The 16,052-nt window shown below is 38.5% G+C and overlaps 1 protein-coding gene across 15 annotated transcripts in view; it reads right to left on the bottom strand.

Moving 5' to 3' along the window:
• Positions 1–16,052, bottom strand: part of LOC5577718 (high affinity cAMP-specific and IBMX-insensitive 3',5'-cyclic phosphodiesterase 8) — a 730,891-nt gene that overhangs the window by 63,772 nt on the left and 651,067 nt on the right. The window contains exons 1-3 of one of the 15 annotated variants that reach the window (XM_021842492.1): positions 12,799–13,354; positions 1,820–2,330; positions 1,248–1,414 (exon numbers count right to left, since the gene is read on the bottom strand). The exons of 10 other annotated variants lie outside the window; for them this stretch is intronic. In XM_021842492.1, coding sequence (XP_021698184.1) covers positions 1,248–1,414; positions 1,820–2,231 — 579 coding nt within the window. In that variant the 5' untranslated portion in view covers positions 2,232–2,330; positions 12,799–13,354. Of the gene's footprint in view, positions 1–1,247; positions 1,484–1,819; positions 2,331–12,798; positions 13,355–16,052 lie in introns of those variants that run through there. 4 more of the 15 variants (XM_021842493.1, XM_021842494.1, XM_021842495.1 and 1 more) reach the window with 4 other exon arrangements.

Below are 16,052 nucleotides of genomic sequence, written 5' to 3'. Positions count from 1 at the left end.
TTATGATGAGAATCATTGGAGGATTCTGATGAGATTTATTGGAGGATGATAAGAATTCTGAGAGGATTCTGTTGAGAATCTCGAGAGGATTCTGATGAGTATCATGAGAGGATTCTGATGAGAATCCTGTGAATTTTCTGATGAGAATCCTGAGAGGATTCTAACGAGCATACTGAGATGATTCTGATGAGAATCCTGAGAGAGTTCTGATGATATTCCTGAGAGTATTTTGAAGAGAAGTTTTGAGGAGTATCATAAGGAGAACACATAGAGAATATTGAAAAGATTATGATGAGGATTCTCGACAGAAATCGAAGGGATTCGTTGTAAAATCATGAAATGATCCTGATGAGAATTCAGAGACGATTTAATTGTTCGTTCTAAGAGAATTTTGATTAGAATTCTTTGAGGAATCTAATAAGATCCTATGGACTGTTCATAAATCGCGTGATCATTTCTTTGGCTTAATAAAATCACTTAATGAAAATCAACAAAAATGTGGTTTGGTCTTCCGGAACCGCATATTGACATAATTTTACCTAGAATTACTTATGGAATAAAAATGTACTCTACATTATTAGCCGTGTATCTGGATGGCCCTCCGGTATTCAAATCTTTGTGAATGCATTTAGAACTATTCTCCTGCACAAAATTGTTGAAATTCTGAGAATTGACCAATTTAATAAAAAAAATATGAGCAAAAGAGTACAACCAGGGTTGGAAAGCGTCAATGTAAATAGAGAGTGTCGTGCGACCTTAACATAGATGCTTCCCTCACTGTCATCGGACGGCGAGACAATGACAGAGATTTTTCTCAAACTCTCTTTCATTTTTCCGTCGCTACAGCTTGTGACGAAATCGTAAACTTGTTAATTTTGAGTTCATTACCTAGTATAATTGTAATTTATATCGCTAGAATCATGGAAGGATATCCACTTAACGTATCCAACACATTTACTTCCCGAAATTCTTCAAAATTATATATAAATTTTAATAGCGAAACAACATTAAAATTGCTCTCGTAAGAGCTCCGTCATTGCGACGTGACGAAGTGAGCACATGAAATATAATTTCGTCCCGTGACGGTGAGAAGACTCTTTTCGTCAGTGTCGCAAGTCGATCATGACACTTAACAGCCCTGAGTACAACAAAGTTATCCAAGACTTAAGGGTTAAGTATGCTAATTAGATTAGCACATTAAGATGGAGACATTGCAATATGCTGGTGACAAGTGATGTGTTACTTACGTCGTCGAAATCGAGTGGGCGTCCTTCAATGATCTCGTGCAGACTGGTCACTCTTCGTCGATGAGGGCGTCTCGCAGCAGTAAGAAGTCCACGTTCCAGCGATCGTGGCCTGAACGCAGATCCATTTGAGTTGGTGCGGGTGTACGCCTTGGGTTTCCCATTTTCATCTTTTGTATGGGTGAGTGTAATGATTATGGCAATGAAGCTGGTTGGCATAGTACAAGCGGGAGCTTATGCTTCAAATGTCGATTCATGAAACGAACAATTTACGGGTCTTAAGATTCAAGCACTTTGGAACCCCATTAAAATCTAGTTTAACCCGTAAGTACCCAGAATGAACATATTTTGATAAAAATGCTCTGACTTACTAAAAAATGGTAAAAAATTGAATAGTTCCGAAAAATAACAAAAAAAAATCCATAGCAAGAATGTAGTTAATTTTTAAAGAAAAAAGTACCTTAAAAGGTTAGAAAACCATCAAATTATATCATGTTTAGCAAAATAAAATCACCCTGGGCAGTTACGAATTGAAGGAACATTTTGAAGCGAGAAGCATCCCTCTGTATAATTACCGTTTTCGAGTATTATTTCGTTCAGCTTGAGTGCCTGTTGGTCGAGATTCCTCACGAGCTCCAAAACTTCCGGCGCAGCAGTTGTGTACCCACTGTCCAAATCTTCCTCGTCCGTCGATGCGACGATTTCTTCCGGTGAATATTTTCGCCGCAGTTGAACTGGAGATTCCGCCCTAAAAGCGTCAAGCAACTCATCTTCATCGGACGTTGCATGGATATCCGGAAGGCTTGTAGAATTGTTTTCGATCAGATTTCCATTTCTGGCCTCCGCCATCGTGTCGAGCTTCTTCATATCCAGCACGTCGACCGTCGTCACCGAGGGTTTGTAAAGCGATTCCATACTTTTGGCGGCATTATTCTTCTTGAATAAACTACGCACTCGGAAGCAACCGTATATCGATCGGCTGTCCATGGTCAATAACTGAGATGATTCCGTGTTAACTGTTGCACATCTTACTTTTTGTTTAATATTTCAATTGTCTTTTCAAAAATCTTCTTAGTTATGTTTTATCTGTCAAAATCACGATTATCAGTAATGGAATGTCGTTAGCGATTTCTTGTGTCCGTTTGTCTCAGTTTGTATTCGTAATATAAAAGAGATTATATCAAATGCTGATGATTTCCAATTCATCTGATCATCGATTCCTTTTTTAACCATGATGATTCATTAGAATAATTGTCTCCACGGTTTGTAACTGTTACCCGACATATGCTTCCAATTAAGTTATCTTTACAAACTGAATTGCAAAAAAAACGAAACAAGCACTTATGTTGTTGTGAAATCATTATCTATCACGTTATTGATAACGACACTCAGTCGAAAGCTAAGTACACAGTACCAGAGATTACAGCAGATGAGTGACGGAAGCGTCTAGCCCAAAATCTTCCAACTTGAACGTCAGCATTGACGTCCCGTTGGTCTTGGTTCAATGCGATAAAACGCATGGCGCATTTCAGCCGATAAGCTACGCTTTTGAATGACGCGAGAAATTAATAATTCTTCGTTGTTCGAAGTTTACTCTACAAGTAATTGACATGGATTTCAAGTTTTTGCTTCATGTAAATCAACGTATGATGGAATGGATAGCAGATGCGCACGATTATGACTGATTTTTGATGGGATTTTAACAGTTTGATAACAAGCTGGGTTTTCCCACGATTGCGCCGGTACCTGATTCATTTTTGTTTACAGTACTGGCAAGAATAAAATACACAATGACCGATTTTCGTAGGCAATGGTCAAGTTTGGAGACCTGTGTCTCTGCTTCTAGTAAACCAATTGATCTTAAATTTGAACTGCATGTTGCTAATAGCTTATAATTTGTGAAGAAATCATCAAATTCTATGCAAAAAATATAAAATTATTTAAAACGTTAGATTTGAGAGAAATGTCAAAATTTTGATTCTTCGATATTGTGAAGATAAACAATATATGATTTATATTATATTCCACAAAGTTTTGAACTTCTTCTAGGTCGACAAATTTGCAGAATCATACCTTCTTCTAATGATTAGCATTCCAACAGTATCTCTTATTGAAAATATCGGCCATTTTTGTCAAAATAGCATATTTTAATAACTTCAAAACTCTTGAATGAAATTCAATTAATTTCTTACAGGTTAAAGTTCAAGTTATTCCTGAAACGCAATCCAAATTCAACCAAATCATTTTGTGTGAAAATCAGCCTTCGTGTACTTCATTCTTTCCAGTAGTATATGTATAAAGAATAGGGGGACAATGTACACAAGGATTGAAATGGAAATTTCATACACTGCAAAATTGTTTGAAGGTAAAAAATGTGTTTTTTTTTTTACTTTAATGTTGCTTGTGAATTTGATTTTGAGTTTTTTCAGCTTTAAAGTTGAATATAAGGAAAAATGGGTTGGAAAAATCTAGTTTTTTGACAAAGTAACAAACCGATAAAAGTTATTTTTGCAAGAATGATTGAAGGGAAGCCCTTTTTACGATTGACAGTCATTATTGATATTGGAATTTCACGAAAGAGTTTATTTTGCCTCGATACCTTTTGAGCAGTCATGATTTTGACACAATTTTTTATTTGGATTTCTGACATTTGATATAATTTTTATCACCATGAATGAATGCAGCTCGTCGTTCTACTATCAAGCTAGAAAACCAATCGATTAATAGATTATTAAGAAGTGATTTTTTACACCTTCCCCAACAGAAATAGCATCAAATAATTCTGCATAGTCCATACAAGATTTTCGTAAGTGATTTTTCCTAAGGTTTTTTATTTTCAAAATATGGAAGGGATTCTGGAAGCGATTTTTTTAGTTATCCCAAAAATTTCTTGAACCAATTCTTCTGAAACTGTTTGAATTTCCAAGCTATTGTTATTATCTGTAAAATAGTACATTTTCGTCCTTGATAATAAACTTGGAAGGATTCTAAAGAGAATCCTGAGAGTATTCAGTGTTTCCGATGAAATCCCTGTATTGTTTGAGATAAGAAACCTGGGAGAGTTATGATAAAAAACCAATTAAAAATATGATGAAAATCCGGGTTTCTGATGAAAATCCTGGAACCCGACCAATGAATTATAATAAAATTGTAGCACAATTATATCAAAATTTGTTACATAAAACAAATTTTGATACATTTTTGTTACTATCACTTTAAAATGATGGAGGAATTTAAGACAAAATCAGTTATAATAACAAAGGCTGTTTCAATTCAATACATAATTGTAACACAATTTGTTGTAAAAAATGAGTGAAATAGATTATAACAAATTTGATTAAAATCCAGTTATGAAAAATAGCAAAATGAGTTATGTTTTTGTTTGATTTGAAACATAATGAGTTTGAAACATAATTTGAAACATAATGAATTTGAAACATAATAAAAAAAGACACCAACACGTTAATGCTTCCAGTGAACGATTTGCCCTTTGAAGGAAGCACCACACTAGACAACGGATTAGCATGCACAGTCGAAAAACCTTACTGTCGAAAAGTTTTCCGGACTGAAGCGGGAATCGAACTTACACCCCTTGACTCGATGCGGTTAAATGCTTGGTAACACCTGAGAGAGACTCGCGAAGACAATAAATATCAACGTCATATGCAGCCAAGATTCCGCTGTCATGAAACGTCAAATGCAGCCCGCCGTTTCTATTGTTAAAAAAGTGAAAAGTATTGTATTCAAAATAAATTGATTTTTAAAACCTCAGCCGGTGGAGCAGTTGTTTCCAAAGTTGCTGATAAATCTAAACACAAGTTTTTTTTAATGTCTGTTACGTTTGCTGGCATGAAATTTTTTTTTTAAAAAGCTATTTATGATTCGGTGTGATGCAAACGCAATCATTTTTTGCTGAGAGGTTCATGTGACGGTTTGAACGGCTTGCACATTATTGGTATAAACACAAAGTGGAATAAGAAAAAACTCAGCAATCACAGAAAAACAAGACCGTCTTCGCGAGTCTCGTCTCAAGGTAACACTAACCGCACGGCCACGAAGCCCACAAACATTTTTGTTTAAATTATAACATATTTTGTTTCAATTTTGTTAAGAGTAGAGGACATTGTGTTATAATTTTTGTTATTTTAACTAGTAATCAGCCAAAATTGTAACATATTTTGTTACAAAAACGTGCTATCTGAGTAAAAAAAAATTGTTACAACTCGGTTGTAATCCATTGGTTGGGAATAATTTCATGAGAATCTTGGAAGAATTCTTATGAGAATCCTGGAAGGATTCTGATTAAAATTTTGGAAGGATTCTTATGAGAATATTGGAAGGGAATTCAGGAAGAATGCTGACGAGAATCCTGGAACGATTATTAGAAGAATCAAGAAAGAATTCTAATTCGAAATCTGAAAGGACTCTGGTGATGAATCTGGGAAGATTATAATGAGAACCTTGGAAAAAATAGTTAGAATCCAGGAAAGACTGAGAATTTTCAGAAGATTTTGATGAGAATTATAAAATGATTCTGATGAAAAGTCTTAGAGGATTTGGATGACAATGCTGGGAAGAGTTTGAGAGGATTCCAATAAAAATCTTCTGAAGACTCTGATGAGAGTCTTTTAAATATTCTAATAAGAATCCTAAGAGGACTCCAATGAGAATGCTGATAGGATTCTGTAGATACTCATAAGAGGATTTTGATGAGAATCCCGAGAGCAATCTGATAGGAATCTTGAGGGGAATCTTGAAGAATATTAGAAGGCATCCTTAGGGTTACACCTAGAAGAATCATTCAAGGTTTTTTTTTCAGGAAGTCGTGGATAATTTTTGCTGCGAGTTTTTCAAGCAATCCTTGAAGAATTTCTGCGAAATTGTCTGAAAGATTTGTTGAATGAATCTGAAGAGACACTTTAGGAAAATTCTCAAAGGCAAAGTTGGTGAACTCTCTGAAGAATTCGTGGAAAAAAATCCCTGCTTGATGATCTTGATGACAAATTTTCCCAAAATTTCGTGTACTATTTCTTGGAGAAATTCTTATGGATTTCTTCAGGAGGTTTTTTAGGTAATTAGATAGAAATTTTCTGATCAGATCAGAAAACGTAAAAAACTTCAAGAAAATTCTATTGAATAATATCTACTAATACCGGGAATGATATTCTGTGGGGATCACAGGAGGAACTCATTGAAAACTGGTTAAGGAGTGCTTGGAGAAAGCATTGAAAAAGTGAGAAAAAAGATCATGAATAAATCCCCGTGAGAATTCTCAGAGGAATCTCTTATAAGAACATGGTTGAACACTTGAAAAGTTCGTGGAAGAATCATAAGGGATATGGTGAGTTCTTAAAAATAATCTTGAAGGATTTTTTACTGGATCAGACAAAGTATGAATATTTTCCGTAATGAAAATTTAAATTTACAAATATCACTGATGAGCAGCGACAAAATCACAAACAAATAAAATCAACACAAATCTATGCAAACTACGAAATTTGTGAAAATCGTGATTATTGTAATAATGATTTCTTCTGTAAAACAAGAATTCACTAGGCCCCCCTAAGCCGCCTCCAGAAAAGAAATCCTAGCTACGCCAATGGATTTCAGAAGGAAAGGTACTTCAGCCTAGCCAACCACCAGTGAGAAAATTTCTGTTGAACAATCCAACGGTTCTGAAAACTCCTAGCTAGGTAGTGGTAACGTTAATAAAAAACGAGTACAGGTATTGCAAACCTCGATGCTGCATCACAACCTAATGTCTATTATGTTCCCACTGGGTAAAATGCACGGTACCTGACGATTCCAATAGGGTAATTAATATTTTCCTGATAGTTCTACTTCTCTTTGTTTTCCAGCTACTAAATAACCCCGGCAACCGTTCGGTGTGATTTAGGGTACGACCACCACTTAGAAGTCAATACCAGGTAATTTATGAGTTCTGATAAGTCGCACTAGGCAATACAGAATAATAGAGCTTCAGGAATGGGTGTGCTTCAAATGAAGCTATTTGGGATTTTGATTTAATTTAGCCTCGCCAAACAGATGAAACCTGTATATTTGAAGCTTTCGTACAAAAATGAAAAAAGGTTTAAACTAATTACAACTAACTAACTGTGCTTTGTTTACATGTTCGATGTTTCCAAAGCTGCTAAAGAAACCGTATATTTTTGCGTGTTTACGTACCCTTTTCCGTCGAATCTGATTTTGTTGCGTAGTTGATCGTTGAGTGCATCATTAGCAAGTGAAGATACCGGAAAGAGATCGGAATAATTTGAGAATATTATCCACTAAACTCTCGTCGCGATTCTGCGTTTATCGATACGTGTTGGTCGTGAGTGAAAATTTCAAGAGTAACATTTGAAAAAATCCTATCAATATGTCACTGGTATGTTGTTCATGTGCTGGTGATATCGGTGATATCCAAGTCGAATGCAAAGGCTTCTGTAAAGCTATTTTTCATCCTCGATGCTGTGCGGTTGCTGCCGATGTGTTTGAAGAAGTGATGAGAAACAATCAGCTGTTTTGGTTTTGTCCTTCATGTACGGCGCTTATGAAGGATATGCGCCTTCAAAATACTGCACGTGCAGCTTACGAAGTGGATCAAGGTCATGCCCTCAACTCCCATAGCGACATTATGAAAAATCTCAAAACAGAAATAATGGATGAACTGAAGGCGGAAATTCGAACCAAATTCGCCAAACTGATAAACTTAAGTACTTGTACTCCGAAATCTTCCAAACGTGTTGGTGTTGACCCCAGGTTCACCAGGAGTCGGAGGCTATTTAGTACTGTTGCTAAATCAATCCTGAACCAACAACCACCTCTGTTATTGGGAACTGGTAGTACTCCCTCTCCGTCACTCGACATCGTTACAGTGCCTCCAAATCAACCAAAGTTTTGGTTATATTTGTCACGGATTGCTAGAGATGTATCAGTCAATCAAATATGTGCATTAGCTAAAAAACGGCTCGGTACTGATGATGTGCAAGTTATCCGACTGGTGGGCAAAGGAAGGGACACGAGTACATTGTCCTTCATCTCTTTCAAAATTGGAATGAACATGGAGATGAAATCTAAGGCGCTATCCACTTCAACGTGGCCGAAGGGTGTGGTCTACAGAGAATTTACTGACAACAGAACTGACGAAAATTTTTGGCGTCCTGTACCTGCTGCCGCATCCGACGATCCGCTGAGTCCTTCGACCGAAGATGTTGTTTTAATGGAGTAAGAATGGAAGAAGTCAACTCTTACTCCTCTCCGGGACGCAAACTTGCCACAAGTATTAAGGAAGCCTCTATTCCTGTCACCGCAGTCGAGCCCCTCCCGCCAGCGACCAGCAGTCGTCCCGGTCCTGAGTGTGAGAAGGAAGACGAGGTCTTCCAAAATTTTTCAACAGGCAAGTACGTTATGCTTTCAAGAACTTCGTCTGCTGTACCATTCGTTGATTTCAGCATATCACCATCAATCCAAGTATTACCGACATCTTCAAGTTAGACACCGGGACGCAAATTTGCCGCTTGCATCAAGGAAACCCCTACTCTTCTTACCGCAGTCGAGCCCTTCCCGCCAGCGACCAGCAGCCGTCCCGGTCCTGCGTGTGATTGGGAAGATGGGGTCTTCCGAGCTCCTATGAAAGGCAAGTACACTGATCTTCCGAGCATTTCGTCCGCTGTATCGTTCGTCGATTCCAGAATGCTCGTTCCGAAGGATGCACTCACCGACTCACGATTGTATGACCTATGGACGACTGCATTGGGTGATCCCCAATTGGCGATAGCGGGCCCCTCATGGAATTCTGCTTGTTTTTCTGCGATTCCAAAACTTCAATTAACTGCGAAGCCGTCAATCCCATTCAATGTTTCTGGAGGATCTACACAGCATAAACGTTCGGAACGATGCCCTGAGAACCCAAGTGATATGCCATTCGATCTGCGAATTTACTATCAGAACGTGCGTGGCTTACGAACAAAAATTGATGATGTGTTCCTGTCTAAGGCGGAATTAGACTACGATGTCTACGTTTTCACTGAGACGTGGCTTGATGAGTGCATTGAATCTCGTCAGCTGTTTTCTCCGGATTATTCTGTATTTCGGGTTGATCGTTGCGCTACCAACAGTTCTCGCCGCCGTGGTGATGGCGTTCTTATCGCCGTTAAAGAAAAGTTTGAAACGACAGTTGTTTCTACTCGAGCTAATGTTGAACAACTGTGGGTTAAAATGTCGACTCAAATGACTGATATTTTTATTGGTGCTCTGTACATTCCTCCTGACAAAAGTCAAGACGGAACTTTTATGCAACTTCATCTCGATGTTATTTCCGATGTCTGCAGTTTACGCAGCGATGCAAGTCCGCTTGTAGTTTTTGGTGATTTCAACCAACCCCGTTTGGCATGGTTATTGAGCAACGGTTACGCTATCGTTGATGCACTAAACTCCCACATTTCATCGGCAAGCCAAATTCTTCTCGACAACATGGCATTCCAAGGCTTGCGATAACGTAATTTGATCCGTAATTCCAGTGGCCGCGTGTTGGACCTTGTGTTTAGCGATGACTCCAGTAAAAACAGTGTACTTGCAACTCCAGCGACAGAACATGTTGTCCTACTTGATCGATATCATCCTGCTCTTGATTTCTCCGTGCAAATACCATCATCAATGACGTTCTACGAGGACATCGACCTTTCGGAACGAGACTTCCGTCGTTGTAATTTTGATGCACTAAACAGTCTTCTTTCCCAAGTTGATTGGTCCGAAGTACACCAGTGCTCTGATGTAGACAGTGCAGTTACATGCTTTAATGCCATTATTCATAATTACATTGCTGAAACAGTTCCGCTGAACAGACCACCAAGAAAACCGGCTTGGTCTAACCGACATCTTGGTGTCCTCCGACGTCGACGTGATAAATTGCTTTACTGTACAAAAATTATGTCTCCAGGAAGCAGAATGATCTTCGTCGGAATCCGAAGAGTTTTTGGAACTTTGACAACTCAAAACGGAAGGAGCACGGCCTTCCAACAACAATGCACCGAGGAGATGTTTTCACAAGCAGTCAAGATGAAAAGTGTGCGCTTTTTGCACAGCAGTTTTCAAGCGTTTTCGTTGGCCGCATTCCTACTGTTCAGGATACTGAAGCTACCACTTGTATAGTGCCACGTGACGTTGTTGACCTTGATATCTTTCATGTTAATGAATCAATGGTTTATGCTGCATTACAGAAGCTTAAATTATCGAATTGCCCTGGACCTGATGGTATTCCGTCCTGCATCTTTAGAAAATGCGGTGCTTCTTTGGTGGCTCCACTGGTAAGCATTTTTAACAAATCGCTGCAATCGCAACTGTTTCCAACTGCTTGGAAAACATCCTACATGTGGCCGGTATTCAAGAAGGGCGACAAGACCGATTTTGCCAACTACCGTGGAATAACATCCCTTTCAGCAGGTGCGAAATGCTTGGAAACCATTGTTAATAAAGTAATGTTCAGCTCGTTCTGTTGCTATATTAGCGAGGCTCAACACGGCTTCTTCCCTAGGCGGTCGGTTGAAAGTAACTTGGTTGATTTTACTTCGACCTGCATTAGGTCCATGGATAATGGAGCGCAAATAGACGCTGTTTACACGGATATCAAGGCTGCCTTTGACACTGTGAACCACGAGATTCTGTTGGCGAAATTACTCCGACTCGGTGTTTCAACACGAATGTGTAATTGGCTGCAATCGTACCTTAGAAACAGGAGTCTCTGTGTGAAGGTTGGATCTACTGTATCGCATCCTCTTCACCCTGCATCTGGGGTACCGCAGGGCAGCAACCTGGGACCCTTACTGTTTTCGCTGTTCTTCAATGACGTGACTATCGTTCTTGCTAATGGCGGTTTGTTAATCTACGCAGACGATCTAAAAATTTTCCTCGTCGTGAGAACTGAAGCGGACTGCAGAGACCTCCAGGAGCTATTGAACCAGTTCGCACGCTGGTGTACCATGAATTTCCTGGCTGTTAGCGTTTCCAAATGCAGTGTGATTTCATACCGTCGCTGTAAATCACCAATTTTGTACGATTACAATATAAATGGTCAGGAACTCGAACGTGTGGACAAGGTCAAAGATCTGGGCGTTGTGTTGGATTACAGATTTAAACTGCATTATGCCACTATCATTGACAAGGCGAACCGTCAACTGGGCTTCATCTTAAAAATTACAAAAGAATTCAACGACCCGATGTGTCTGCGTTCCTTGTACTGTTCTCTGGTTAGATCCATTTTAGAATTTGCTTCGATAGTATGGTCACCTTATGAGGCAGTGTGGATAACCAGAATAGAAGCAGTTCAGCGTAAGTTTGTGAGACATGCTTTGAGGGATCTACCGTGAACTTGCCTCCTGACGACCATCGTTGCAGAGTGCTGGGACTGGAACCGCTGCACGTCCGGCGCAAAAATAGCCGAGCTGTTTATGGATCGAAAATTGTTCGTACGGAGGTTGATTGTCCTGCTTTGCTTCAACATGTGCAATTTTATGCTCCAGAGCGCGTATTACGGACAAGGCAACTGATCCAGATAGCTTCCAGGAATACTGGTTATGGAGCAAATGATCCGTTAAATTCCATTTGCAATGAATTCCGACAAGCTTATGGTGTATTTGATTTTAACTTGACGACAAATACTTTTAGACAACGCTTAAGCAGAACACGTTTTATAAATTGACTATGTTTACATATTGTGTGTTAGTATTAGTATTTCATTAAGACCATGATGTCCGATGGACGTAATCAAATAAATAAATAAATAGATAAATAAATAAATAAACTTAGAACTAATTTAATAAAAAAAAAAACATATAAGTGTGAAAGCTTGGTTCCACTAGAAAATATATTCGTGAGGATGATACTCAAGGAAAATGTAATACTAAAAGAAGAAGGTAAACGCGCAGCTATTCAACAAGACCAAGCTGAGGGTCGTGGGTTCGAATCCCACTGGTCGAGGATCTTTTCGGGTTGAAAATTTTCTCGACTTCCCAGGGCATAGAGTATCTTCGTACCTGCCACACGATATACGCATGCAAAATGGTCATTGGCACAGTAAGCTCTCAGTTAATAACTGTGGAAGTGCTCATAAGAACACTAAGCTGAGAAGCAGGCTCTGTCCCAGTGAGGACGTAATGCCAGAAAGGAGGGAAAAGAAGAAGGATGGGATTGCATGTCTTAATTTGAGACCCTGAACGAAATTTCACTGATGACTGTAAGTCGCAGACGAAACAGACCTATCTGTCAAGATAAGCAACATATTAGAGTTTACTAGTGATTTTACGCGTTACTAGTGATTTTTAGTATTTTTTTTTCTTTTACAAGAATGACTGGACTGAATTCTAGTATTCTGCCCTACACTACAGCGTCATAATTATAAGTACATAAGCATGGAGTTTCAATCCGTTGCATGCAACAATCACGAGGATAAACTAATTCCACACTGCACTAATTAAAGGATCGTCCATCGGATCGAAATAGATTCCATTACTGCCAACCGTGTTAATTTATGCTTTCGCAGCAATTATTTACAAACCAACAACTACCCTCCTCCCGTGAAACTACGGACACAGAAACCGGCCAATTACAGGCTGTCGACAGTTTTCCTCACTGATTTCTTCGTCGTTTTCCACCCAACAGAACAGTAGTTGTATCGCTGCTAGCTATCAGCATCATTTTTCACTTAATTTTCCAGGCTTCTGTTTTCGCTTCTGCACTTCATCGTTCAGCGATTTTTTTTCCAGCGTTTATACACTCACAATCTCAGCAAACGACGAGCGCCAACCTTGACCCCTTCCTTCCCAAGGCACCGAGCTTTTTCCCAAGTATACACCCAGAAGCAAGTTTTTCCTGGGGAAATCTTCTCCGTCGTCACTACTGGAAACAGGTCAACATGCAGGAGGAAAAACTTTCTTCGGCGTAGGAACTTTTCCACCAAGTCACGCAATCACCATTTTTTCAAGAACTTTACACACGTTTAAGCACAAGGGTTCCACCGTATCTACGAAGCAGAAGCTCTTTCAGGCTGGTCGATTCCACTTGTTGGACTGGCTAGCTACTTACTAAGACTCTGCTCGGTGCCACACGATACACTTGACAAAAGTGATATTTGTCATTTGTATTAGGAAGGTTTTTTTTGCACTTTATCAGCTGTTACGTTTTCTTGCCATTGATATGTGCTGCTCCGATATCAGCCTGGGCTCTTGGTTTGTGTGACTTGGGAAAGATGGTTGTCTTAGTTGATTGAGGCTTTGGAAGTTAATTTAAGCTGCAACGTGTGTGTTTTTACTATTATCTTTTGCTTTATGGCTTGATTGTATGTTTTGAACTTTAGAAATACTAAAGCTATCGAGCAGTGCCACTTGAATGGGACAGTATTGTGATTCATGTGGAAAATATTCAAATGGAATCAATTCTATTTGAACAAGAGTTAAGGATGTCAGGAACGACTAGATGGATAGTTCAAAGCATGACTCTTGCTAACTAAAAATACCTGAAAATAAGGAATATTGAAAAGCAAAACGAGAATCTTGTTCGTCTGCTCAAATAAAGGCAAACAAGTATAGTAATGCGGGGTAACATAGATAAGATTTTTGAATATTTCTTGAAACTTGTATTTGCAAAAGTTGATGTTGCAAGTGTTACATTTTTAAAACAAGCTATTTTTTTTTTAATTTTAAGCATGTTGGAAAAAATGTTTAAGGTGATTTTTTTATTTAGCTGATACGGGGTAACATTGAATCACTGTTTCAGAAAGTTTAAAAATTTATGAATAAATAAAACTCAATTTTCGCCAAAACCTATTTTTTGTGTAAGCTAATGATATATACCAAGACAACCAGAAATCGCATGAAAGTTCACGTTATAACTCGTTTATTCATACTAACTACATCAAACTTGCAAAACACCGTGGATAAACTCGTCAGATGGATGAGTTTCCTCGCATAAAACACTTTTTTCTGACTACCGAAAAGCTAAACATTACATATAATTTGCAATTGGATTAGATGGACAAATTGGACGAACTCACGACTCCCCGATCTCTAGTTGGGGCGCGTTAACCAATACGCCATGAGAGGACTCATGAACGCAGAAGTTAACCTGAATTCGATTTCAGCTCAATAATCACGTGGTCCTTTTTCGCAAAGTGCACCTCTTTCGGAAGAATTAGATGCCCATCCAAACTCAACGCTTTCTATATATATATCCAATGCCTAGCCCGAGAGCGCATTGTTTTTTTAGGTATAGGAATAGCACACTACACTAGCCAGCAACTGCGCTGGCTGAGGTTTCTATTGTGTGGGCTTCCAATGGGTCGCGACGTTCTCAAACGACCGGTTACGGAACATGAGTCCGTTGCTCGGCGTAGTGGTTAACGCGCCCCAACTAGAGATCGGGGAGTCGTGAGTTCGATTCTCACTGAGAAGACGTGTAACTTTTTCGCAAATCTTCACATCAATTTGTCCATCTAATCCAATTGCAAATTATATGTAATGTTTAGCTTTTCGGTAGTTGTTAAACTTCCACTCGGCTGGTTAGCCGTAAACCACGATTCATAATTAAAAACAAGTACTTTTTTCTGAGTTTATTTGTAAATTTTGCGTCGTCCCGCCACTCGTACAAAGTAAGTGGAATCAATCCGTAGCAGCTGTCAAATCAACATTTATTATCATAAGTTAAGTCGCATAAGATCACAGGTTAGTTCGGTAGAATATTTATACACTTGCAATGAATGTTATTATTCGTCACATAATATATGCACGCATATCGCCAAAGTGGAGGCCATTTCGCGACATCTTATAAGTGAAATTTTGCACATTCAAAGCCTCCAGGTGATTTCGTTATACGTGCATTTTAGTTGTCTGGAAAAGCTCATAATATGTCAACAAAAATGTTGATATTAACTTGTTACGAGAAGGGTCATTTCGATCAATGTTACCTACAGGCCCGGATTTGGGGGGGTGCCAAGGGGGCAAATGCCCCGGGCCCCCCTATTAAGGGGGCCCACCGAAAACCAAAATTAAGAACAAAAAAAAATTGAAATACCTTTCAATATTTTCTCTTTAGACATTTGAACAGCATTGGTTCTTTAATTAGTTTTGAGAAAAATATTCGACGTTTTTATATGATCTTAAAAAATACGGCTAAACCTGTTAATACACTGTTCAATTTAAAGAGTCTATTGGGTTCCTATCAGAACATTAAAATTTAAACATAATTCCAATTCTATCAGAAACATGAAGATTAAGGGAAATTCGTTTATGACGCGGTAGTCAGTATTTTTAAATATCTATTCTATTTTGTATGCTATAGTTGATGATATTTTTTTAATTTAGTAGGCTTAGCTTTGCTTCAGTAATGGGTTAGCTTTGAATATAATCCATAGAACATACAGTACTGGCAAGAAAAAAAGTACATATAGGCCGATGTTCATACAAAATGTTCAAGTTCAGGGAAATGTATAACAGTTTCTAACGAATCGATTGACCTGAAATTTGAATTACATCTCATAAATAACTTAGATGCATGGGAAATTAATCAAATTCTATTCAAGAATTTGGAAGATATTAAAACAAAAACTATTTAAAAAAATACCAAGAAAATTGGAAACCCGTAACGCGGGTAAATCGTGCGTAACGGGGTAAGATCTACCATATTGTACTCTTGTTGTATCTGTTCTTGTAAGTTAGGGTCGGAAGAATATAAGAGAGTAACAAGCCACTAAGACCCACCTATTTGTCCTAGATGATGAGGAGGTCGAAGTGGAAAAATGGCTCAATCAGCATCTGA

Source organism: Aedes aegypti, chromosome 2 (genome assembly GCF_002204515.2).
Source record: "Aedes aegypti strain LVP_AGWG chromosome 2, AaegL5.0 Primary Assembly, whole genome shotgun sequence".
NCBI lineage: Eukaryota > Metazoa > Arthropoda > Insecta > Diptera > Culicidae > Aedes > Aedes aegypti.
The sequence above is the reverse complement of the archived record's forward strand: the minus strand, read 5'-3'. Positions and strand labels throughout refer to the sequence as shown.